Raw genomic sequence first — 23,330 nt, forward strand, 5'->3', positions numbered from 1 at the left:
CAAATGGCGCCGATTCTTCATTGTGTGCGCCATGCTCAGGTACATTTAGTTGAAAATCGGAAATGCAGAGTAAATGTACAGTACTCATCAGTTGACAACGACTAGGGGGAGCACAACAAAGGCGGAGACGCCTATTTGATTCACGATCCTCGTCTAACAGAGGCGGGCATCGCTGAATGCAAGGCCCTGGAGTCAAGATTTCCCTATCAATCCTCAATCGAGCTGATTGTGTCGTCGCCCCTGCGGAGAGCGGTGCAAACAGCACTGTGTTCGTTTCAGCCGGCAATCAACCGTGGTGTGAAGATCGTTGTTTTGCCCGAGCTGCAAGAGACGAGCGATGTGGCTTGCGACACGGGAAGCGAGGTGTCCAAGCTGGAAGAGGAGTTTGGAGGGATTGTTGGACCGCAGGGGAAAGTGGTAGACTTGAGCTTGCTGGATGAAAATTGGCATGTCAAGGTCTACTCCGTCCCGCGACCTCGACTGTTGTCAACGTTCACTGATCCGGTGCACAGAGAGGACGATTTGCTCCGTCGTCCAATGCAATCATTGCTCGCGCCCGAGATGCCCGCAAATGGCTCAAGGCACGACCTGAAAAAGAAGTGGCTGTAGTCAGCCATGGCGGGTTTCTTCATTACTTCACTCAAGATTGGACAGGAATTGGCGAGGAAGAACACGGTGCAGTCTACTCATTGAGTATTGGTAAACGTTGATATGCAGTACTGATCTTCTGGTAGCCAGCGCCTGGGAAAACTGCGACTTCCGAAGTTATGAGTTTACAGTTACAGACGGCGACTCGGATGGAGATGCAACCTTAGTGGAGACACACGCGTCTCGCGCCGCAAGAGGCGTTGCAGACCAAAGGATTCCCACGAAAGAAGAGCAGCATGCGTACTACTTGCGGACTATGGAGATGTGGGAAAGGAGGGGGTTCCAGAACCCGCTCAAGCTGAACGAAGTGTTCGGTACATAGGGGCCAAACCAGTACTCGGAATCATTTCCATCTTGGAAAGTGTGTCTCTAGCGATGCTTATCATGGTGTACAGGAAACAGTGCATTGTACAGATGGGCTCAGAACAACTAACGGACGTAATATGTATTGATGTCCGAGGAATAAGGAATGGACCTAACCCGGTCTATGATATCTACAGCTCCACAAACTCTCTCCTCAGATACTCATCACCCTTGATCCGCTCTAAATATCCCAGAACCTTCGATACCAAAGTCTCCGTGTCGTACCCAAAGTACTTGTACGCAGCCTTACCGGGCAAGCTACGCCCGAAGCGCGTCACACAGATGCCCGCATCTGCGTAGCGCTCCCACCCATTCGGCGCATACGGCTCGATGACCACAGCAGGAATGCCCAGATGCCGCTTCAGCGTCTTCCGCTTGTACTCGACTGTCTGCCTTTCAAAGAGACGCTGGCATGGGAAGCTGACCACTCGCGCCACGATACTATGCTTCTTCAGTTCGTCTGCCACATTTAATGCAAAGGACAGCTCTGCGCCGACGCCGATCAGCGTAACGTCCGCCTTGCCATCTGCGGGTTCGTCGAGAACATATGCACCGAATTTGACCCCATCACGCCGAGTCTGCTTGAGCTGGGGCACAGCGTGGCGGGAGGTTGAAATGATCGTCGGCGTGTTCTTCGCCTCGATGGCCGTAATCCAGGCTCCGGCTGTTTCCTCGCTGTCTCCAGGCCGGATGTAGAGCAGGTTTGGCATGGCGCGGAAGAGGGCCGCGTTTTCGATGGGCTGGTGCGTGGGTCCGTCCTCGCCCATGCCGATCGAATCGTGGGTGGCGGCGTGGATGACCTGGAGGCACTGCAAAGCGCCCATCCGAACCGCTGGAGCGGCATACAGGTAGAACATGAAGAAAGAGGATGTCACCGGAACGATCGTGTGGGGGGCAAAGGCGGCAAGGCCATTGGAGATGGCGCACATGGCATGCTCCCGGACGCCGTAGTGGATGTATCGCCCGGAATAGTTGCCGTTGATGCCGCATGTTGTCCTCAAGTCGGGCTGCAGGTCTTGTCAGAGATGACCGGCTTAATTTTGGTTCAGGAGCTCAACTTACATGCTGAAAGTCAACCTTTCCCGGCCAGGTCATGTTGACCGACGGCGACAGGTCTGCCGTACCGACCATGAAGGTATTGATTTCCTTTGCCAAGGGGCTAAAAACGAGTCCCGAGGAAGCTCTGGTTGCAGTCGGCTTGTCGGGGAACGTTGTAGGAATCAAGGTCTTCCAGTTCTCCGGAAGTTCTCCGCGAATTCGAGCCCGGAATTCAGCACCCAGATCAGGATGTGCAGCAGCATAGGCATCAACAAGCTTATTCCACTGTCTGACGTATTCCTCGCCCCGAGCAGGGAGGTCTTCAAAGAACTTCCTCACTCGGTCGCTAATGACGAATGATTCCTCCGGGTTAAATCCATATGCCTTCTTCTGCTCCGCGACATCTTTGGCCCCAAACGCAGCGCCGTGGGCATCAGCAGTCCCTGCGACGCCACTCCCAAGACCGATGACAGTCCGGATGTTGATAAAGGTAGGCTTCTCCTTGGACACCCTCGCCTTCTCTAGAGCGATGACGATGGCTTCGACATCGTAGCAGCCGTCTTCAATATCAATAACATCCCACCCGCAAGCTCGCATTTTGGCATTCACGTCTTCTGTATTTGTCATATCCACGGAGCCGTCGCAGGTGATCTGGTTGTTGTCGTAGATAATTGTCAGATTGTTCAGTTTCAAGTGTCCAGCGTAGGAAATTGCCTCGAGCGCAACGCCCTCCTGTAGGCATGCATCTCCAACCATACACCAGGTATGGTTAGACACGACGTCGTAACCGGGCCGATTGTAAGTCGCCGCAAGGTGCTTTGTGGCCATTGCTAACCCGACGGCGTTGGCCACGCCTTGTCCCAGCGGGCCGGTGGTGACTTCGATACCCTCGTGCTCGATCTCTGGATGTCCGGGGCAAATCGAGTCAACGCGCTCGGAATGGTAGGACTTGAGTTGATCAAAAGTCATAGCTTTGTAGCCTGTGAGATGGAGGAAAGTATACTGGAACAAGCACGTGTGGCCTGTAGTTGTCAGTTCGTGTCATTCAGATGCGAAGGGAAGATCCCGACCATTAGACAAGATAAATCGGTCGCGATTGAACCAATCTGGTGTATGCGGTGCATAGCGCATAACATATCGCCAGAGAGCAACTCCTATAGCGGCCATTCCAATGGCGCCTCTGCACCAAGCATCCCCTTCAGCTACGAGCTCTAGTAATCGGTGGGGGAAATTCAATCTTACCCCGGATGTCCGCCATTGAATTGCTGGCACAAATCTGAGATCAACAGCCGGAATGTCTTCAATACCAGGTCATGTTCCGAGGATAATTGCTTCACCAGGGGCAGCGCGGACGTTGCCTCCGCTGAATCGGAGCGGTTGGCTGTTGTTGACTCGACCATGATTACACCAGATCTCGTGATCAGGACTCTAGACAAACCACTATGTAACGCGCATCTCATACAATGAGCAAGTACGATGATCGTATTTATAACATGGCCCAAAGACCTGTCCCACTTCGACTTGATCGCGGTGGCTCGAAGATGGACCTGCTGAAGAGAGCTCGGAATTGCCAATTTGGGAAATCGGAGCCACCGCATTCCTGATTGGGATCATCCGAGCCCTAAGTCTTGGCTTTACCCCGGATCATTGGCCGATCGGTTCGCTGACTTCGCTGTCTATACCGGCGGGGTGACGGTGAGGGGATACTATGTAGTACTATGCACTGACCATCGATTGTGATACAGGGGTGCTGCAGCTTAGACCTGTCCTTATAAGTTGGGGTTCCCTCCCACGTCGGGAGCAGAGCGTAATCTCTAATCGCCTCTAGTCGTAGTAGTTGTCAAGATGTCTCCGTCAGTGCTCCCCGACCAGCCTCAGAACGGCCCTGCCACCGGCACCAAGGCTTCATTTCCTGATGCCGAGGTTCTACAGAATCTCCCTCTGCCGAATCCCTCGCTGCAAGTTACTGCAGATCAGCAGATTAAGCTAGTCGAGGCTCCGGTCTACAAGCCCAAGCGTGGAGAGGTCCTCCTACACATCAAAGCTACCGGGATTTGCGGGTCCGTAGCCATGTTGATTTATCGACCAACAAATCATAGCTGACAATCAGGATGTTCTAGCTCTGATCTACACTTCTGGAAAACCGGTCGCATCGGGGAATTGGTATTCGAAAGTGATGGCATCATTGGCCATGAAGCGTCTGGAGTGGTGTTGGCTTGCGGCGAAGGGGTCACCAATTTCAAACCAGGTCCGTCAAGCCCTTATTACTTGTTGAATGCGATAGACTTAACTGCTATTTAGGTGACCGAGTAGCTATCGAACCCGGCGTGCCGTGCCGAGAATGTTTCTTGTGCATGGAAGGGCGGTATAATCTCTGCGAAGAGGTCCAGTTTGCCGGGGTTTATCCTTATGATGGCACCATGCAAAGATACAAGGTGCATCCGGCCAAGTGGCTGCACAAGTTCGTCTTCTACGCAGCCCGAGCTCATGATCAGAAGGACTGACTCGTCCGTACCCTCTAGATTGCCGGACAACCTGTCATATGCCGAAGGCGCCCTTCTCGAGCCCCTGTCTGTCGCCATGAGCGGCCTTAAGACCGCCGGCCTGAGTTTGGGTCGCGGCGTCCTCGTTTGTGGTGCTGGACCCATTGGCCTGATCACTCTCGCTGCTGCGCGAGCATCCGGAGCCCACCCCGTCGTCATCACCGATCTGGAACCCCGTCGACTGGAGTTTGCAAAGGAGCTTGTTCCTAGCTGCCTCACCTATCAGGTTAACCGAGACCTCGACGCCCAGGAGAACGCCAAAGCTATCCGTGCACTCTTCGGAGATGCCTACTCGGCCCCAGAAACGGTCTTTGAGTGTACTGGTGTTCAAAGCAGTGTCTGTATAGCTTCGTATTCTGCTCGTCGTGGAGGGCAGGTGATCCTCATTGGGGTTGGAAAATCGATTCTAAACAATCTACCTTTTATGCATCTGTCTTTGGCTGAGGTTCGTGTTCTTTGCTGACTCCGAAATAAAACACACTAATTCGAGGGTAGATCGATCTGAAGTTCATCAATCGCTACACGGACACTTGGCCACCGGCTATTGCTTGTCTCAGCGGCGGGATTTTGGATCTGAAGAAGATGGTCACGCATATTTTTCCGTTGGAAAAGGCAATGGATGCCCTGCAACTTTGCTCGAATCCTGCAAATGGCAGTATCAAGACTATGGTGGTCGATGATGTGGACTTCACGCTGGACCTGAACTCTTGAGTACTGCTCTGAAAACGCTATGTATCAATACTATATGAACAAATCCAGGTCATAGGACTAAGCAGTCCTACTCGGAGAGAATATTAGTGCCTTCTCATGAGTAGTGCTTCGATTGTTGGATGCAACGGGCACGGTAAGAGAGTTGTGAGGTTCACCCTGAACAGTGTAGATCCTGCTCGGGTGTCCTGAAACGAACGTAGCGAGTGAAATGGTCTGAGAGCCATGCGAAGGTGGTTTCGCTCCGCAACAAAGAGACAGCACATGACCTCCGTCCACATAGACATCAATCGAGAAATAACTTTTCTTCATGCCAAAAGGAATTGTCTTCATGGTTTAAGGAATTGTCAAGCACGGACGTCGATCCTCCAAATTTCTCCGCCGAGAACGGTGCGAACATTCACCTCTGTCAAGATTATCCGGCGTCCTCTGTGACTTAAAGGGTCGTTGAGAAAAGCTTTTTTTTCTCTGTCCCATCCGATTATCCTCATTATGAAACTGCGACCGGGACACGGTCAAGGGCGTGAGTTATCAGTCTCTACGGGGTCATGCAATTGTAGTCCCCCCAGAGCACTTCCGGTCCGCTCGATTTTCTTCCCAGCTGCGACTCGAGAAACGTATTCGAGGCTTTCAGGTTGGCAAGAATCCACTTAATCAGGTGTCCCGCAGTTTGATTTGATGATGCCGTAGTAGTTCAAGACGTCGCTTAGGTCCCCGATGGCCCCGTTGTTGACCTGAAGACCGTCAAGCATGGCCTTGCAAATTCGGTCGAACAATTCTGCCACCACCACCGGGTTGACAGCACAACCTTCGGCCGCAAGCGGGATGAATCAGAGGCTGACATGGAAGTGGAGACGTCTTCTCCAGCCAGCTTCAGAACCAACGGATCCCGGAGGTCAGAAGGGTTAAGAGTAAGCCAGATCCACGGCATGCCTGCCATGTCATATCTGACGAACATGCCGCGCATCTCGGATTTGGACCGGAGGCGCTCGCCAAAGGAATCTGCTCATTCTCGTAATTGCCAGCCTCCAGGCCCACCCTCATGTTCGTTGGCGTCCGAGTCTGAGACATTGGCGATGCTTTCTACCAAAGTTTGAGGAAAGAACTCACCCTCCCACTCGTCCGAGGTGGTGTGATTGATCCTGGCCCTATTTTTATACAGGTCATCGCTCTGGACGAGCCATTGGAGGGCACGCAATACGTCATCCTTCGTACTCGATGTGGCTTCAGGGGCGCCTGATCAGGTGAATTCTTGCCAACCACAAAGACTCGAATACGTTCCTCAGGTCGCAGCGACAGACTGGGAAAAAAATCGAGCAAACAGGAAGGGTTTTTGGGGGACTACAATTGCGTGACCCCGTAGGGACTGAGAACTCACACCATTGAGCGCAGGTCCCGGTCGGAGTTTCATAATGTACAGAGCGATGAAGCTTTCCTCAACGACCGTCAAGTCACGGACGTCCGGGCAATCTTGAGAGAGGTGAATGTTCACACTGTTTGCAGCGATGAATGATGGGGGACCGACATTGTCCGCGCTTGACGATTCCTTAAGACATGAAATTACTTACTATTTCCTCATGGCGTGCCCCGAAACGAAGTGAGAGGGTCCGAAGGACGGCAAGGACCGATCGACCGACCAGCAGCAGGCAACACATTCTGCGGGCGTCGTTCGGCTAGGTTCAAGTTACCACTCAACAATAAAGACGGAGTACTCCGTAATAAATACTCTGCGTCACGTGAGCGAGGCAGCACATAGCCTAATCCCACGCGGATCTTGATCGCAATTCGGTACGGAGGTCGGAGTACTCCGAACTGTGTTAACCACGAAAGATTGCAGTAATATACAGTGCGTCAAGGGTCCGACAAATATCTAGTCTGCGCTCTGTTTCGGGTTTCGCCACAGATCGAAAGCGACATCTCTGTCAAACATCAAGCATGGGATCAATCCCGACATGATTCCCTCTCTGCCATCATCTACAGGCTCTTGGAGCACATTGCATGCTCCAGTCTCTCATTGGAACACTGCCGAGCAGGGGGACTCCGATCTCAGAACTTCTGCTAATGTCTCTCCACGAGTGGATGTTCACGCTCCTCTGGACGACTGGGCAATTGCCAATGACAATTTCTCACAAGATCCTGGGTATCTTGCCTCGCGGGAACAGCTACGATGCATGCTTGTGAATGTCGCCCAATCAACGGGCCCTGCCAGTTTCGTCAATGACGAACAAGCTGGCCCAGGTAGTGGTACATCGCAGGCACCGCTGTTTGTTTCAAGGAGTAATCAGATTCGATATCTTGAGAACTACATTGGAGAGGTCGCCCCTTGGGTAAGCTTCTCGCTTCCTTGCACTCTACGATGGTAGCAGATAAGCAGAACAAGAGACTGACGATAGTGCTGTAGCTGGACATGTTTGATCAGGAGCGCCATTTTGGAATTGTAATACCTGCTTTGGCGCGCGATTTCTCTGCTTTGTACTATGCAATGCTTGCCATTTCTGCGCGCCAGATAGAACGCAAGCAGGGCAGCCAGCAAGACTCATTCCACAGCTTGCAACTCTACCAGGAATCCATCCGACTCCTTAGACCTCTCCTTGAGGTTCGGGACCAAAAAGTTGTAGCAGCTTGCGTTATACTCTGCTGCCTAGAGATGATGTCTGCGCGGGCGCAAGACTGGAGAAGGCACCTCGAGGGATGCGCGGCCTTATTTGACGCTTTTGGTATTCATGGCTTTAGTGACGGTCTTCTGCGGGCAGTATTCTGGTGCTATGCAAGAATGGGTGAGTACTGAAGTCATTGCTACTGGAGCTTTGCTAATTGAGTAGACGTCTGTGGTGCCATGATATCAGATGGCATCCATCGCACACTATTGCCTCCTTCGAAATGGCTTCCTCCTGGTCATGATCACATTGATGCCCGTCGGCTGTTCTATGGTGAAAAGACTCCAGACATGCATGCAAATTATGCGGTCTATCTTAGTGCCAAGGTCAGTGAGCTGTTGTCGGATCATACAACGTACACAGAGCTTGGGATTGACAACGGCTGCACCGGCGACTCATTCTATGAACGTTGGCTCCGGCTCTGGGACGATTTGCAAGACTGGTATGACCATCGACCCAGGGAGCTGCTCCCAGTTCAAACTATCCAAGAGAAACCTTTTCCGCGGATATTCTTCGTCCATTGGGCGGCAATCTCCTCCAATCAGCTGTACCACGCATCATGCATTTTACTGCTCAGCATCAAGCCCACCGACCTGAAGCTTCGCTCTAATCCGGGGACGACCCCGCTTTGGCATGCACGTCGCGTGTGTGGCATTTCCTTGACAAATCCACATCACGGCTGCCTAAACAATGCTACTCAAGCGCTCTGGATCGCTGGTCGTCTGTTCACACACCCATCCGAGCATGAGATAATCTCCAACTTAATCCGTTCAATCGAAAAAACCACAGGATGGGGCATGACCTGGAGAATCAAAGACCTGGAGATTGCATGGGGATACGCCCTACACCAGGAGGAAAGCATTGATGATCCATATCGAGTTTTCACCGCTCGATGAGAATCCAATCAGACTCCGTCCATAAACCTCCACTCTTCGCGCAAGTCAGAGATAACAGACTCGACATTCCACCCTGTAAGGCTCCGAATGTGCCGAAGCCCTTCAAGTATTGCCAACTGCTGCGATTCGTGCGTCATGCATCTCGCCGCGACAATGAATGACGAAAGAAGACAGGGATCCCAGTGCTCTCTATGAACGTTATTCAACGCTATCCCGCATATCCGCTGCGCATGCCATAACGGCGACAGGATCGACGGATGTTGCTGGCGGAGATCCGCCTTTTGAATCGTTCGTGGCTTACGGGAGAGCAAAACCAGCATGGCTGTGTGATAAAGCTGGTTGCCAAAAATAGCCGCGCCATTTGTGAACACAATGGAAGGGAAGTTGGTATTCAGCGTGTCTCCGGTTTCTTCCAATGAGAAACTGAAGTCCAGAATTGGCAGGAATTCCTCATTTCTATTGCGATACCAGTTCTGGAGCTCATCAACGAGATGCATCCAACGTTCTCGGATGTGCTCGGTTCTTTGCTGAGGGCCTTCTCTGCAGAGAGTGAAGGCTTTAGCGCAAAGGAACAAAGGTCTGTTGGCGTAATGAAAAATTTGTTCAGAACGGCTCATCGGCTCGATCACCGGTACGTCAGTGGTGTCCGGTAGGGGAAGAATACTTCGAAAGTCGCCAGTCGCTAGTATTTTACTGGCAGCTAATCACTGTTAGCTTCCTTGTACGCCCGATCGTTGAAATACTATACCTAGCCTCAAACAAAGCAAATACGTGGCAGAGCTCAAGTTCAAAAAGCGCACATTTGTGATCAGAATTGAGTTCAAAATTTCGTTGCAATTCATCCCTAACCACGCGCCTCGCACATCTGATATAAACAGTCTCATCATATCCAAGCAAAACGAGAGTAGAGCTGGTGTCGAAGTAGTACCATCCTTCGCGACTACATGTGGCGTGAAGGCATAGCAGGAATCCTTGGCAGCCCCGATCGGCTGGCAATCGGCATTCTGACGTGCATCACCTGAATTGAAAGACTTCAAGGATGTATTGGCGAGCGCAAGTATCGACGATAACAGCTGGGACGCGACTGGAGTTGGTTCCATCGCCGTCTGGATGGCCACGATGCCGAAAGTCTGGGTCTGATCACAGATATCGAGCTGAGTAGCGTTAGCCTCAAAGCCAAGATCTGGAGTGAAGCTTTTCAACGAACCCACGGCGCAACCTCATATCGAAAGTGTCTCAGAAGTTTGAGCTTTGTCTGTTCGTCCACAGATCCTTGAGGATCAACTTCACGATGAGTAGTAGTGTAAGATGCAATCATAGATCTCGCCGAGGAAACTGCCCCATTACTATCATCCTGATAAATGGATGAATCACCGAATTCAGGACGGCGATGCGCTTCGTCGGCGCTCAGGGACAACAGACTGTTGGCTGCGACGTCTTCCGATGTGGTCAAACGATCCGAGGGGTCATCCTCGGTAATTGTAACAGGGTAACCCGCGCTGGGTGTGGGTTCTTGCCCTGGTGTCGTGTGAATGGAGCTGGTGACAACATCGCCATGTTTTACACCGGAAGAGTCGAGAGATGTACTCAGCTTTTTATTTTCAATGCGCTGTGTCGGGCTGCTCGGAAACCTCCCGTCCACAAACTAGAATCCCTCATTGGTCAGCTTCCACAACGACGAATTTCTGCTAAGCACTACTTCGTAGTTATGGGCCAAATCCGTAGGCCTACCTCTATGCTTGGATACTTCTTCGGATCCCGACCGCGACGCTCTGACTCCAATGTCCTCACGTTTTTCTCCAAGAACGTCAGCTTTGTCCCATATTCGCACCGAAACCCTTTTTCCACGCAGTTTCGACACCGGGGTTTCCCCTCATCGCCTACGATCGATGTCAGTCAGTACAGAACCGTAGCAGGTTTGAGACAATGGGCACAGAGATTGGCATACATTTTCGGCGTCTTAATCGGCAACGTTGACACCCGGTTCTGCACCTTTTTTGTCGTGAAGAGGTTGGCGAGTCCGGCATTCCTTGGAGTACCTAGTACTCTTGATCGATTCTTTCCAGGATGAACAATTAGGTACTATGTATCGATGTGAAGTATGTACGAGCAGTTTCCAGTACCTACCAGTTCCAACAAAGCTCCAGCAACAACTTCTTGGAGCGTTCCCAGTCAAAGTCCGATCATAGCTTTCCGAGCGGTCCTGCTCTCAAACAGGGAAGTTGAGCCACCACTTGCCATAGTCGGTTAGACTACTCGTAAGTTACATACTTACTGCGGGGCTTTGGTGGTGGACACCCCCACTGCGTCAGTGAATACTGTACGAGTACGGTAACTGAGTAACTGCACAATCCTCCGCAGGTCAAGTTTAGGTCTGTTAACCTAAGGTGAGTTACATTCGGAAACCCTGACCAAAGCCGAGAACTTCATCGTCTAGACATCTGGCCTGAGTTCTCTAAACTCCTACATTGATCTACAGTAATCGAAACGTAAATGGTAGACTTTTGGTTTGGCCGTGCGGTCATTATTCCGTATTTCGTTTATCATTTGCGTCATGGAGTTCACGAGTACCTACTCCGTAGTAGCTATTCACTCTTCGGCCTTGTAGCAATGATGTCGTCGTTGAAAAAGGCCTTGCGATGCAAACCCTAGATCGACCAAATGGCTATGACTACTCTATGTACGAGGTACTAGTACTATGCAACAAACTCTTTGGTTGTTCATGTCCTCTGGCTCTGATGCAATTTCTAGAGTATAGAAAGGATGTTCAGGGCAGTTGTCTTCAGATTTGGAGCGTGAGCACTACTATCTATGTTGTAGACGGAGTCATTGAACTTAAGAGTACCTACTACTCCTACTACTAAGCACCTAGAGGTAGGTAGGTACCTAGTAGAGAGTAGTACTCCATAGTACCTAGGTAGTATTACAACTAAGGGGAATCAATCAGAAGAGAGCTGTTCTTGTCTACCAGGTACTACTTACTTTTGCATGCGTCATCAACTGCCAGACATTCATCATACTATTTGAGAAATGTCGCCCCAGTCTTGGATTCATTACAAGTCTACAACACATTTCACAGTCCCCATAGCCACATCAACGAAGTGTCTGCTATCGTTGACTCGTTTTCACAAGCTGAATGTGAGTTGATTATAGAAAAGTGATAAAAGTAATATCAGCTAAAGTAGCACACGAGAGTAACGAATACGTGAGTATATCTGACAAGCATCTAACATGAAGATGCTCAACAAAACTCGGCACTTCCCAATGAACAAACAACATACTTGTGAACGAACTTCACTAAATTCCGGATAATAGCAGCCATTATCACCACTGCCGATCGTACCATTCAACTCCTTCATCCTCGACAATTGAGGGATCCATGTCGCAGCCCCTCTGCGCCCATATCATGGGAGGTTCTTCCACGCTTATAAAGGTTCGATGGTATGTCCGGCAACCGATCTGAACCCCAAGGGGGAATACGGGCTCCCAGCCGTTGATGAGACCTTTGCGGCGGAAACCACCCCATCCTTCGCCACTGAAAATATAGGTTTCCACGTTGGAATTGCATGAGGGGACTGCAGGGGATTCTCTTGCGCCATCTGTTCATAGTGAGTCGATCAGGACTCTACTAGCATACTTTCCATCCGTGATTGGTACTGGCATACCTATAGATTTGCATGTGTACGTGGCATGATCAACGATCCCGATTCGCTCAGTGCGAACATTGCATTTGAAGCCTTCCGTTCCCCAATCGGTAAACTGAAGGTAGCAGTTGCCTTCCGCGTCCGCAACTAGCTCTGTCCACCCGGCCCCCTCTGGGTTGTGGTCCAGATCGGCGCTCACGACGGAGGCCAGAAGGAAAAGAACAACGGCGGTGAGAGTCGAGAAAAACTTCATGATGCGATGTGCTGGCGTCTTCAATTCCGCGAATCAATGAGAAAGCTTTGAAGCTCGATACCTTCCTGTAGCTTGTGTGTTGAGTGAACGAAGGAGAGGGAGGACGGTTTGATTTATAGCTCGAGAACCAGGGAGACGTGGTTGACCAATCTTTCGTCGAGTCGTTTGCTGTCATGCAGGATGGAATCCTTGTTCACCCGGTGGTCACTTAGAGATACCACTCAGTGAAACACGGTTCGGATAACTAGCCCTTGAAGTTCATGGGCGGAAAAGGCTTGCCCAAGAGTCCCAAAGCGTACTACTGTCAAAGATGTGTCTTTGTAGAGACACTGTACGAGTCATTTAATTTGATGTTTCCTCGGCTTGGATAGTACTGACTGTTCCTACCAGGACCAGGCCACCAGCAAACGAACAATCCATACTGCCAGTCTCCCAACTATATCCACTCAGGCGGAACCTTTGTGTGATTCAAAAATCTGTAATGCTCTACAAAGTCTTGCCAGAAATACTCGTCCGTAATCAGACTGGAAATAGTTATTGTTGAATGTTTAGAAGGGTGGCCGGCCTGGCCGCATCCATGGTCTGTTCGCTGGACAGTTTGTTTCATGAAATAACGAGCATCAACACCGTATGCATTGTATTTCAAGCTAGCAATCAAGACTCTCTTCATACAGTGCGAGTAGTTCTATATGACGGGTCATGGATAATATGGTTATTAAACTGGAAGAGGCCTCTTGTGTAGCAAGATAAGATTTTTGGGATCAACTGACTCGCTCAGCTCACAAGCGTGGAGCTTACGACTCGAAAGCAAGAGGTAATACCTGCCAAGATCGATGCATCCTTGAAGACCACCGTTTGAAACGACCATCGTCCAGATAGTTGTACTATTAGTACTAGTTGGCAAGCCTCTGGTCCAGCGATCACGACCATCTCGCCCAAGTGCGCTTTAGCTGCAAGTATTCCTGGTGGAGGCTCTAAGATCAACATGGATGATTTTGGTGAACAAACCCTAAATTGATCACAGATGCAACAGTCTACTTGATTGTTCAAGTCTTCTAGCAGTGAGGCAAGAGAGGCAAGAGATCTTCAGGGTCAATTTTCCCAGACTATGGCACATGATCGCGTCTGTGTTAAAGAGTCGATGCTGTAAATTAGCAGTAGTAGGTAGCTACCTCCTATTTCTCCCTATCGCGATAGTTGCTTAACCTAAAGACTGAGTAAACAGATGGATACTATAATTCACAGCGTTGTCATCGAATTTCACCGAAAATCTAGCCAATTGGAAAAAAATAAAAATGTGACCATCACCACTGACGATCGTACCATTCGATGCCTGTGGTTTCGACGAGAGGAGGATTCATGTCACAGCCCCTTTGCGCAAAAGAACGCAGTGGCTTGGTGATTCATCTTCCCACCTAAAATATTCCTTGTTGGTTCGACAACCGATTTGTCTTCCAAGGGAGTGGACCGCGTCCCAACTGAGTACGCTCTCGGCTTACCAATAGTTCTGCATGTGTAAATGGCCCATCAACGAGTCCAATTCATGCGCTCAGTACGCATAGTGCATGGGTTCTCTCTCGTTCCGAATTCGTGAATTTGAGGTAGCAGTTTCCTCCCGCCTCCGCAACAAGTTCCATCTAACCCGCATCCTCCGGATTATGATCCAGAATTGCCCCGGAAACTGAGGCCAGGAGAGGAAAAAACAATGATGGCGCTGGTCGAGAAGAACTTCATGATGAGATGCGGTATCTCCGATTCCTTTAATCAATCAGAAGCTCCAACATTTGCTGGTTTCCAGGAGTGAATATATCGGCCGACGAAGGGGGACAATGGCCTGCTTTATAGCTCGAGAGAGAGGACAGCTGGCTGATCATTATCTATCTGATCGTTGAGGCCATCACCAGTCACTCTCTGTCTGTCTGAGAGTGCATTAGTGGATTGACCCGTTTGAAGCGTTTTTGGCGCCTGGAAGATGGTCAGCACACGAACCAACAGTTTGAAGGGAAGGCTGCAAACGTCGGAGGCGATGGGTTCGCGGAGAGCGGGGGAGCAGGTGGAGGAGCAGACGGCGTGTTGAGAAATATCAAGGTCTCGACGTTACTAACTATCGGAGAGCGTCGCCCGGCGGCTTCGAAGAGACCCATGATGGCGCCTTCGACGAACACCCCGCCGCCTAACCGGGGCAATGGAGTATTCTTCCATCCTGCATTGCCAGGTAAACAACAATGTATGTCGAAGCAGACAAAACTTTGCCCGTTTCCCATCAGATAGGTAGAAAACATGAAATCGGACCGTAAAGATGCGGCACTCCTCCGCTTCGAAGTTAGGGTTACTGACCATTTATTTTTTGAGGTAGGTCAAGAGGTCGTACTGGAGCTGGATCGTCAGCGCACTTTGGAGAAGCAAAGAGGACTGTGTGAATCATGCAGATTTGATAAGAGACAGACTGGTGTTTGAAAGCGAATGCAGATCCTCATAAGGGTCACAGACGGCAATCAGAAGCTGAAAGGCAGTGGAGAACCTGATACATCTGTGTTGGCAGAGTTGAACAGCTGGAAGTAACTCACTTCGTGAAGATATTCAAGGGGGATGGGCAGAAGGGAGAAGCGACATGAGCTCGTGTGGTCAACGGCAGGGGTCTGAGGCAGGAAGTTGGTGCGAGGTTTTAGAGAAGAGCCGAACCTGAGCGGCACAGGATCTTCAGATTGAGCGTTACGGAAGAGAGTTTAGAGTACAATATCGCAATGACAATGAGGATTCCGTTATAAACGGTTTAGAACTTCCTCAAAGACAACATCCCGGACTTGCCTTTCCCCATCCTTTGTCTTGACAGTAATCTCAGATGCGTTCGTTGCTTGGGACATTGGGTCATAAAGTTGACCGTGGCTGAAGACAGATCGACGAAAGTCCACGCCGAGATGCTCCAAAAGGACTTTCCTTGTGCCTTGTTGATGGTCATGGCAAAAGCTAGCTTGACGGAAATTGTCGGCGGTGGAGCTCCGGCATGTAAGGGAAATCCCAGTCGGCGCTCTCGTGCAGCACACAGTAAATCTGTCATGAGTGTTGCTGTCCAACTCACCACCATTGATGGTGACTGTCAAGCACAACCCAAACAAACACACCCTGATGTAATCTGGCATACATGTTATGGAAGTACTAGTAATACATACTATTAACGAATACATACTATCAACGTACTCCGTACACAACGGTACCATACAGGTGCATACTAGCACAACAGCATCCATGCCCTGGGGAATGCTCACTCAATCTCACCCGGCATCTCCCCAACGTACGAATTCACGTATGCAGTTGCCGACGGACTTCATGAGAACCAGCTACCTAGTTCTGAGAGAAGACTAGGAGCCATTTTCAGTGGCGATTGTACCACTGAGTGTACGGCATGATAAGTTGCGGATCGATATCGCAGCCATTCTGCACCCATTCCCCACCAGGTTGTTCATCGCTTTCATAAGGCAGCAGGTAGGTTCGACAGCCGAGCTTGGTCCCGAGAGGGAATCTGGTCGCAAACCCGCTACTCGTGCCAACGGCGTAGATACCCCCGTAATACTGGCCACTGTAAATCAAAGTGTTGGCGGTGTCGTGGCAGGATAGAACCGGAGGAGATTGAGCCGAGCCGTCTATCAACCGTAGTCAGTGGAAGGCGTTCTCAGCTTGCATAGTTGATCTTTAAAGGGTGCACGGAACTGGCATACCAAAAGCCTTGCATTTGGACGTGGCCTGGTCAAGGACTCCAATGGGTTCAGTGATGACATTGCATGGTCTCACGTTCGACCCCCAATTGTGGAAGTGAAGAGCGCAGTTCCCAGCTTCGTCTGCAATGATCTCCACAAACTTGTCAGTCGGCGGATAGGCACTCACGACTGAGGCCAGAAGAGGAAGAAGAGTTGCGACAGCGGTTGAGAACTTCATGATGTGATGCAACGTCTTGGACACTTTGAAACAGTGAGAAAGCTCTTCAAGCAGTGTACTCGTATGTCTTGCGTCGATGAAGGGGGAAAGGGCTTGCTTTATAGTTGAGAGACGAAGACCGCTAATTTCCAAGTGAACTCATTAACGTTCTCTACTCTCCTGGAGGATTGAAGGAGCTGATCACTGGTCTGCGGTTTCCGACAGATAGGCTATGACCCTGATGATCCTGCAATCCAGCTAACCAATGAATTTCATGAAGATCCAATGTACGGAGTACAGCAGGCCCACGACCTCAATAACTGGCGAATCTCATCATTTACTGTATTAAGATAACCTACTTTTGCATGGAGGATGTACTATACTCCATGCGACCAACATGGATCCAACTCAAATGATCCAACATGGAAATGTACCCCATCTATGGAGTACGGAGTAAAGCAACCACATTAATTGACAGGTATAGAAAGTCCAGTACGGAAAACTCTCAGCAGTGTCAGCACCTTGTTGCCTGCGTGAATCCTGTTGGAGGGCATGGTGATGGGGCTAAAAAGGACGGGGCGTTCGGGGTATACAGTAGTGCTGACGAGACAGTTAGGCCTACCTTATGCCCATGGAACATCCCATTCTTCATGGAGTGCTCCGTAGATACTCCGCAGAAAGTGCAGCTTTGGTTCACATAATTATTCCTACTCTTCTTACTCGCACTGTACGGTCCGTTGTCAGAGAACAGAGCGTCTGAATGTGGCCAGTCAGCATGTAAATGCCAGTTCAATTGTTGGATGGGAGACAAAGTGGAAATTTCGAATAACTTCCTCACCTACATACTATGGATACCTAAAATATGTTCCGTACGGAGTACTATGTACCTGTTAAATTAATCAAAGGTTCTGATTCTGTTTCAGATGGCTGCAAAGACAAATCACTAGCACCTCTCTAATTGTTTAGGGGCCAAGGGGGAGTAGGCCTAGTGGCTCGGGAAGTTAAGTCGGCCATGGATGTTTATCCATATATGACTACGAGTACTCCGTAGAGAGAGGATGGATATGATTAACCGTAACTTAACCTAAAATCTTATTTCACAGTAATCGTACTACTTAACTAAGGCTTTGATCATGACCATCTACAGTATGTATTAGTAGGTACCTAATATACCCAGCTAACAGCCCGAACCTGGAAGGAATGGACCTTTTACGAGTCCGAATGACTCGCACCGAACTCGCCAAGGTTATCTGATTCTTGGGCCAAGATTTTTCCTGCTTTTTGACTAATCCTTAAGAACAGAACAGAAGGACTACGTAGTAGGCGCAGTTACTACTCGTACGTACCTTAGGTACCTAGAGGTAGGTTATGTAACGACTCGGTAGCCGTCATGTTCTATTCAACTACTCCGTACTCGTACAGAGGACTCGGTAGATTACTTAGAAGATTTCGATTTGGTTATGAGATAAGGGCTTGACAGGTGCCCGTTAAATAACGTTCTGCATGACTGGGAGGTTCATTTCAGGGGACTTGGATTGTTCAGATTTTCAGTGCCTCCATACCCAACACCCTTTACTTCAGAGGCTTCTGGTTGGTCAGTTTCACAGCCGTACAATAGCTATATTGTACTTCGTGTTATTGTGTTCACGGACCTGCATCCGGCGGCCCCCTGCAGGCTGCAAGAACAAGGACAGAAGTGCGGAACTGCTTGGCTATGAGAATCATCGTGCTAGCAACAAGTTGCGGAGCGAAACCACAGCGCCTTTATCGAACAGCCAGAAAGATGACCGGAGAGAACACTTGGAAACTGATCTGACGATGTGACTTCGAAGGCATTTTTGCTACTCACAGAGAAAACGGAGAAGCCGAGGATCCAGCTGACGTCTGGTAACGGCTGGACAAAATCCAAACTTTCCCACCTTCCCTGTCCCAAGAGAACAAGTGCCACTGCTTGCTACTAGAAAGAACCAGCTAGTCTCTCTCGAATCGCGTCTCACCATGAAAATCGGTCAATGGTAGACTCGCCCATTGACATTCAGGATTGAGATCTTGCCACCTCCACAGCCATTCGACTTCGGAGCTCAACCATTCTTTCGCATCGGGGTGAAGATTACATTGTATCGAAGCGCAATTGAAGGCGGGCTTGATGGCCGAGGTGTCGTTGTCTTGTTGAATCGATTCAGCAGCGAAATCGGCGTGTTATTATTACACTGAAAGAACACCGTGAGAAGCAGGATTCGTTGAGGGGTTCGACATGTATACGTACCAACATTCCAACTGACTGGCTGAACCCAGACGTTATGTTGCGCTTGACAAGGCTCGACTAAGGCGGTTTTCCCTTCCGTTGAGGCTGACTCGGCAATCCGACTGAAAATCCAATTGCTGGGTATGTATCCAGCATCGACAGGTTTAATTCTGGAACAACAGCAGACGCTCTTGGAAAACCAATAGCCACTGGCAAGTATATGACAGGAGTTCGGTCCTGCCGATGCGTTCTTCCTCTTAAAGTCACTTGTTAGGGTCCAACTGCAGGAGTTACAGTACAAAGGAAAGAGTCTGAAGATGCACCGAAGTCTGCTAAAACCTACTCATCCGGATTCTGGCCCTCGTTTGTCCAACTTATCACATCACCATTTCTGCCATGTATAGGCATAGGTTGGTATTATCTAATGTCTCCCACAGGTTCTCCGCAGAACTCGCAGTTTCATTGAGTTGGAGGACATGCTTCATTCACTGGTTCCCACCTTACGACTACACTTACACCACCCTCTGCATCCCCCGGTCGACAGTCCCGGTAACGTTCCATGCCAGCAGCTACAAGATATATGGGTACCGTCGAGGTAATCAAGGCACGCGATAGACCACTCCCCAAACGCAAACTTGAGTATCGAGCTTTGCTCAAAATTCCATCTGAGAAATAACTCCGGGCGGCAGCCGCTTATTCCACATAAACACGCGACTTGGAATGTGGCCTGCCAGCTTTGGAATGCGATGGGCATGTTCGCCAGATCTTCAGAAGTGCCCCTATATACACATTAACCACCCAAGTTTCGTGTAACTATTTGTGAACTAATCTCCGTGAAGATTTACCCTATGAACATGCCAGATAAACAGGACTGGAATACTTAATCAATCTTTCTCCAGTCTTTCCCTCTCAATCTTCGTGGCAGTCTTAATTTTGGAGAGACACGATCTACCCTTGTGGCCAGAAACCAATCCTTTCGATTTGGCATTCACCGCGTCTGTCATAAACAATGCATCTCATCGTACGCCCTCGTGTTTTTTCTAAGCCATCGTTCCCTTACTAATGCATCATTTTTTCCAGTTCTCTTTCGTCTTCCTTCTCTGCACGTGCTTCACGACCGCCGTCACGACCGGATCTGTCTGGGTGAACTTTTATCGCAATTGTCCTCGAGAACTCGACGTGCTCGACCCGTCAATCCCATCACCCGAGCAAAAACATGACCAAAAGCACCACCCCCGCGACATTGCCGCCGCCAATATCCGCTCCCCGGCTGTCGACATCAAAGCCGGCGAGTGCGTCTCGGTCCCCAATGTAACCCCCCGAAATGTCGATTCTCGCTCTGTTTCCGTTGAAGTTGGGGTCTCGAGCACTACCCCGTACGATCGGTGCAATATCACCCTCCATGAAGTCCCCGGCTGTATCGACGAGCCTCTTGTTGAAGCAGATGTTGTTGCGTTTTCCGCGAGGACACCGTGCGTGTCGAGGAATTTTGCTGCGTTTGATTACGTCTGGGTGAGGTTGGAGTGCGAGCGTGGTTTCCCCCGCTACTCTTCTCCATTCCGGCCATATCGATCTCCTGTTTCGAGGACAAGACCTGCTAGGAGGCTTTCTTCTCAGCGAGCATACTGGAGTTAGTATATTAGTTCTTGAACGGCCAGGATACTTATAAGCTCAAGCCTCGGTGAAAGGCCTTCCTAATAATAGGAGAAAAGGCGTGTAAGTTGCGAGCGAGTATTTTATCGAAAATACATGGCAAAAAAAAAAAAAAACGATTGACTGTTGGACATGCGACTCCCGAACCTAGAGGTATTCCATTCATCTGGCATGCTGCTCCCGAGCAATCTTGGTACGGATATCACATGCAACCATGCAAACGCCCCCCATTCTACCCCATTCTAACGCGGGTCATGCATGTTTTCCAGCTCCAAAAACACAAGAGACAAGATGCAAAAAGGAAGTCCGCTAAGAGCTGCTGATATACTCCGCCCTTATGCTCAATGCAACAAGATGCCATGAGGAAAAGGAAGAGATAAGCACCATTGCACCAACGCCCGACTAACTCACAAAGCAAGCAAACCGTACTAAAAAAGAAGCCATGAAAAAGAAAACTAAACTTCAAAAGACGGAAAGAAAAGGAATCGAAAGGCCCAAGGAGCAGGGTTGGCTATTAGTGTCGTCGAGCGCTGACATGCGCCGAGATGTCTCTTCGTCGATCACCACCGACATGAACCTCCGGCTCGCTCTTTGTCTCAGAACCGACTCGAACTCCAGGAATCCGTTGTGTTCCTCGAATTGGCGGAACGTTCATTCCGCCGGCCGTGCGGATAGGAGGCGCTGCGTTGGCACTGGCTGAACGTTTGACCATTGTGCGCGCCCGTCCCCTTCGAGCGCGGATCTGTGCCAGGGCTTCCTCGCGGGTGACTGGAGTGCCAGGAATCTTGGCCGACGGGTCGCGGGTCTGGTGGTCCTCGGTCCGCAGCGGTACTGTCTGGAGCACGGTCCGGTCTGTTGTACCGGGGTAGTCTTCTACCGGTGTCATAGCGGATCTCCGACTGCACGGCCGGTCCTCGACAGTGTTCTCATTGCTGGTCGACGGGGCTGGTTCATCGGGATGCCCGAATGAAGGTCCCATGATATGACTCGGCTGGGTGGTAGAGATATCCATGTAATGAGATTGGGGATAGCCTTCCGGAGTAGACGATCGCTCATTTTCCGGCGATGCTTCGTCGGGCTCATGAGCATTGGGAAGGACAAGCGACCCTGTATGACTCCGCTCCAGTGGGCCATGGAGAGTGTTTGGATGCTGCGGCGACGGGACTGTCTTGAAAGTGCCGGTTTCCGGGCAGAAAGTCACAATAGACTCCCGCGATGCCTTGGTGGGCCGGGACATCTGCGTATCGTCCCTTTCATGTGGTGTCGGCGGGGTCATGGCTGACGCGGGGCTGCCAGCTGGTGACTGCGGTGATGCAACATGGTCTTCTGGCATGTCGCGAGGTCCTGAATCTTCGTTCTCCAAATTGGGATTGACCTGATGCTGAGGGTGGGCTTCTGCCCATTCGCGATCATGCACATACTCATAGCCTTGCTCCTCCGCGATTCGGCATGAGCATCGCTTGAACTGGCACTCCATTTTCATAAAATGAATCATGTCCTCAGCTCTCCGTCGTTGCCGTTGTTCCCACCAAATTTCCGCTCGGAGCTGTTCAATTAGATCGTTTTGGTCTTCCTCGACATCCGGGTCCTCGTTTTCTTTGTTCGAAGTCCGGCGCGAGAGTCGAGCCTTCTTCGGCGGCGTCTCGTCTTCATGGCTGCTCTCTCGGCAGGGCGAACCTTGAAGCTCGATGGCATCTGCACTTCGCTTCGGTCTGCGAGGCGAACGGTGGCGTGGAGCATCCTCTTCGCCCGGAGACATGTCCCGATCGCTGCCTTCCTGTTTCATGTGCACCGCATGCGCTTGCCATTTGTTTGATCGGGCGACTGCTTCGAAGGATCTCAATTGGTCTTTCAGCCCTTGAAGTTCTTCTGTCAATCCGGCCAATGCATAGGCACGTTCAAATGCTTCTTGTTTCGCCTTTTCTTTGGAGTCCCTTTCCAAACGAATTTCTTCCTTGAGGCTTTTGATCTCTGTCTTGCACAACTTCAACTCCTCCTGAACCTTGACCAATGTCGAACTAGCGCGGAACGCCTCTTTTCGCGCTTTGCGCACCTCCTTTTCGAATAGCGACCGCTCATGGGCTTGGCGTTGCTTCGTTGCCTGCAATTCTTCGAGCAGTGATTCTAGCCGTTTGCTGATATCTCGTTCCCGATCTTTCGCATCCTCCAGCTCTGCCTTGACCGTGGCAAGCGCTGCTTCCGCTTCTTCGCGGCCCAGAATAGCTCGTTGCAGTGCGGCTGCCGATGTCGCTGAAGCCGGCTTATGGTTCTGCGACGGACCAGTACTTCCGGTCGAACTTCCAAGGCGAGAGAGATTGTTCAACATGGCGATTTTCGCCTGGACGTCTGACTGTTTGCCCGGCGAACGCTTGTCATCGGAGAATATTGATGGTGATGCTGCGAATTTTTGTTGGTTCATTCGTTCCGGCGTCGTGGGGAACAGAGGCCCCTTTGTGGGTGAGAGGGATGTCGAGCCTGGTGATGAATCCATTGCGACGTGAATTGTCAAGACGCTAGCAACTGTGTCATGACAAGAGACGGTAGATGTGCAGTGTGATTGAGCAAGCTAAACCTCAGTTGTCGCTTTGCCAGGGTCGAGTTACCGATCCAGGTGTGTGTTTTTGGCGGAACGAAAGACAACACAACAGGAGGCGCCCGCGTCCCGGTGTGGTGAACCCTGCGCCTTGGCGCTTGGTTGCCGGAGCAACAGTCACGTGATATGCTGTCCACGTGCTTGTAGATGTCACGTGAATAACAAAAGTAGCTTATC

General features: G+C 50.4%; 10 protein-coding genes across 10 annotated transcripts; 4 read left to right on the top strand and 6 right to left on the bottom strand.

Annotated features, from left to right (window-relative positions):
• Positions 1–3: 3 nt before the first annotated feature.
• On the top strand, positions 4–970 carry VTN31DRAFT_934 (uncharacterized protein; the record flags this gene model as incomplete). Its single annotated transcript, XM_069408493.1, has 4 exons — positions 4–39; positions 106–456; positions 513–675; positions 735–970. The coding sequence occupies 4 exons, from the start codon at positions 4–6 to the stop codon at positions 968–970; spliced, it is 786 nt and encodes a 261-aa protein (XP_069263790.1).
• Positions 971–1,142: 172 nt separating this feature from the next.
• VTN31DRAFT_935 (uncharacterized protein) lies at positions 1,143–3,449 on the bottom strand (the record flags this gene model as incomplete). The annotated part of the gene is made up of 4 exons (XM_069408494.1): positions 1,143–2,018; positions 2,074–3,071; positions 3,120–3,229; positions 3,292–3,449. 4 exons carry the CDS (start codon positions 3,447–3,449, stop codon positions 1,143–1,145), a joined length of 2,142 nt encoding a protein of 713 aa, XP_069263791.1.
• Positions 3,450–3,894: 445 nt separating this feature from the next.
• Positions 3,895–5,303, top strand: VTN31DRAFT_936 (uncharacterized protein; the record flags this gene model as incomplete). The annotated part of the gene is made up of 5 exons (XM_069408495.1): positions 3,895–4,109; positions 4,170–4,297; positions 4,351–4,510; positions 4,572–5,037; positions 5,088–5,303. 5 exons carry the CDS (start codon positions 3,895–3,897, stop codon positions 5,301–5,303), a joined length of 1,185 nt encoding a protein of 394 aa, XP_069263792.1.
• Positions 5,304–6,173: 870 nt separating this feature from the next.
• VTN31DRAFT_937 (uncharacterized protein) lies at positions 6,174–6,506 on the bottom strand (the record flags this gene model as incomplete). The annotated part of the gene is made up of 2 exons (XM_069408496.1): positions 6,174–6,362; positions 6,411–6,506. 2 exons carry the CDS (start codon positions 6,504–6,506, stop codon positions 6,174–6,176), a joined length of 285 nt encoding a protein of 94 aa, XP_069263793.1.
• Positions 6,507–7,252: 746 nt separating this feature from the next.
• VTN31DRAFT_938 (uncharacterized protein) lies at positions 7,253–8,853 on the top strand (the record flags this gene model as incomplete). The annotated part of the gene is made up of 3 exons (XM_069408497.1): positions 7,253–7,627; positions 7,702–8,077; positions 8,123–8,853. The coding sequence occupies 3 exons, from the start codon at positions 7,253–7,255 to the stop codon at positions 8,851–8,853; spliced, it is 1,482 nt and encodes a 493-aa protein (XP_069263794.1).
• Positions 8,854–8,861: 8 nt separating this feature from the next.
• On the bottom strand, positions 8,862–10,880 carry VTN31DRAFT_939 (uncharacterized protein; the record flags this gene model as incomplete). Its single annotated transcript, XM_069408498.1, has 5 exons — positions 8,862–9,553; positions 9,602–10,007; positions 10,061–10,498; positions 10,585–10,733; positions 10,802–10,880. The coding sequence occupies 5 exons, from the start codon at positions 10,878–10,880 to the stop codon at positions 8,862–8,864; spliced, it is 1,764 nt and encodes a 587-aa protein (XP_069263795.1).
• Positions 10,881–14,680: 3,800 nt separating this feature from the next.
• VTN31DRAFT_940 (uncharacterized protein) lies at positions 14,681–15,835 on the bottom strand (the record flags this gene model as incomplete). The annotated part of the gene is made up of 3 exons (XM_069408500.1): positions 14,681–14,715; positions 15,088–15,120; positions 15,559–15,835. The coding sequence occupies 3 exons, from the start codon at positions 15,833–15,835 to the stop codon at positions 14,681–14,683; spliced, it is 345 nt and encodes a 114-aa protein (XP_069263796.1).
• Positions 15,836–16,122: 287 nt separating this feature from the next.
• On the bottom strand, positions 16,123–16,683 carry VTN31DRAFT_941 (uncharacterized protein; the record flags this gene model as incomplete). Its single annotated transcript, XM_069408501.1, has 2 exons — positions 16,123–16,391; positions 16,467–16,683. 2 exons carry the CDS (start codon positions 16,681–16,683, stop codon positions 16,123–16,125), a joined length of 486 nt encoding a protein of 161 aa, XP_069263797.1.
• Positions 16,684–19,916: 3,233 nt separating this feature from the next.
• On the top strand, positions 19,917–20,542 carry VTN31DRAFT_942 (uncharacterized protein; the record flags this gene model as incomplete). The annotated part of the gene is made up of 2 exons (XM_069408502.1): positions 19,917–19,928; positions 19,988–20,542. 2 exons carry the CDS (start codon positions 19,917–19,919, stop codon positions 20,540–20,542), a joined length of 567 nt encoding a protein of 188 aa, XP_069263798.1.
• A 532-nt stretch (positions 20,543–21,074) lies between these two features.
• Positions 21,075–23,051, bottom strand: VTN31DRAFT_943 (uncharacterized protein; the record flags this gene model as incomplete). Its single annotated transcript, XM_069408503.1, has 1 exon — positions 21,075–23,051. One exon carries the CDS (start codon positions 23,049–23,051, stop codon positions 21,075–21,077), a length of 1,977 nt encoding a protein of 658 aa, XP_069263799.1.
• Between the last annotated feature and the right edge of the window lie 279 nt (positions 23,052–23,330).

The sequence above is a fragment of the Thermomyces dupontii genome, assembly GCF_041956625.1.
Source record: "Thermomyces dupontii strain NRRL 2155 unplaced genomic scaffold VTN31scaffold_1, whole genome shotgun sequence".
NCBI classification, from domain to species: domain Eukaryota; kingdom Fungi; phylum Ascomycota; class Eurotiomycetes; order Eurotiales; family Trichocomaceae; genus Thermomyces; species Thermomyces dupontii.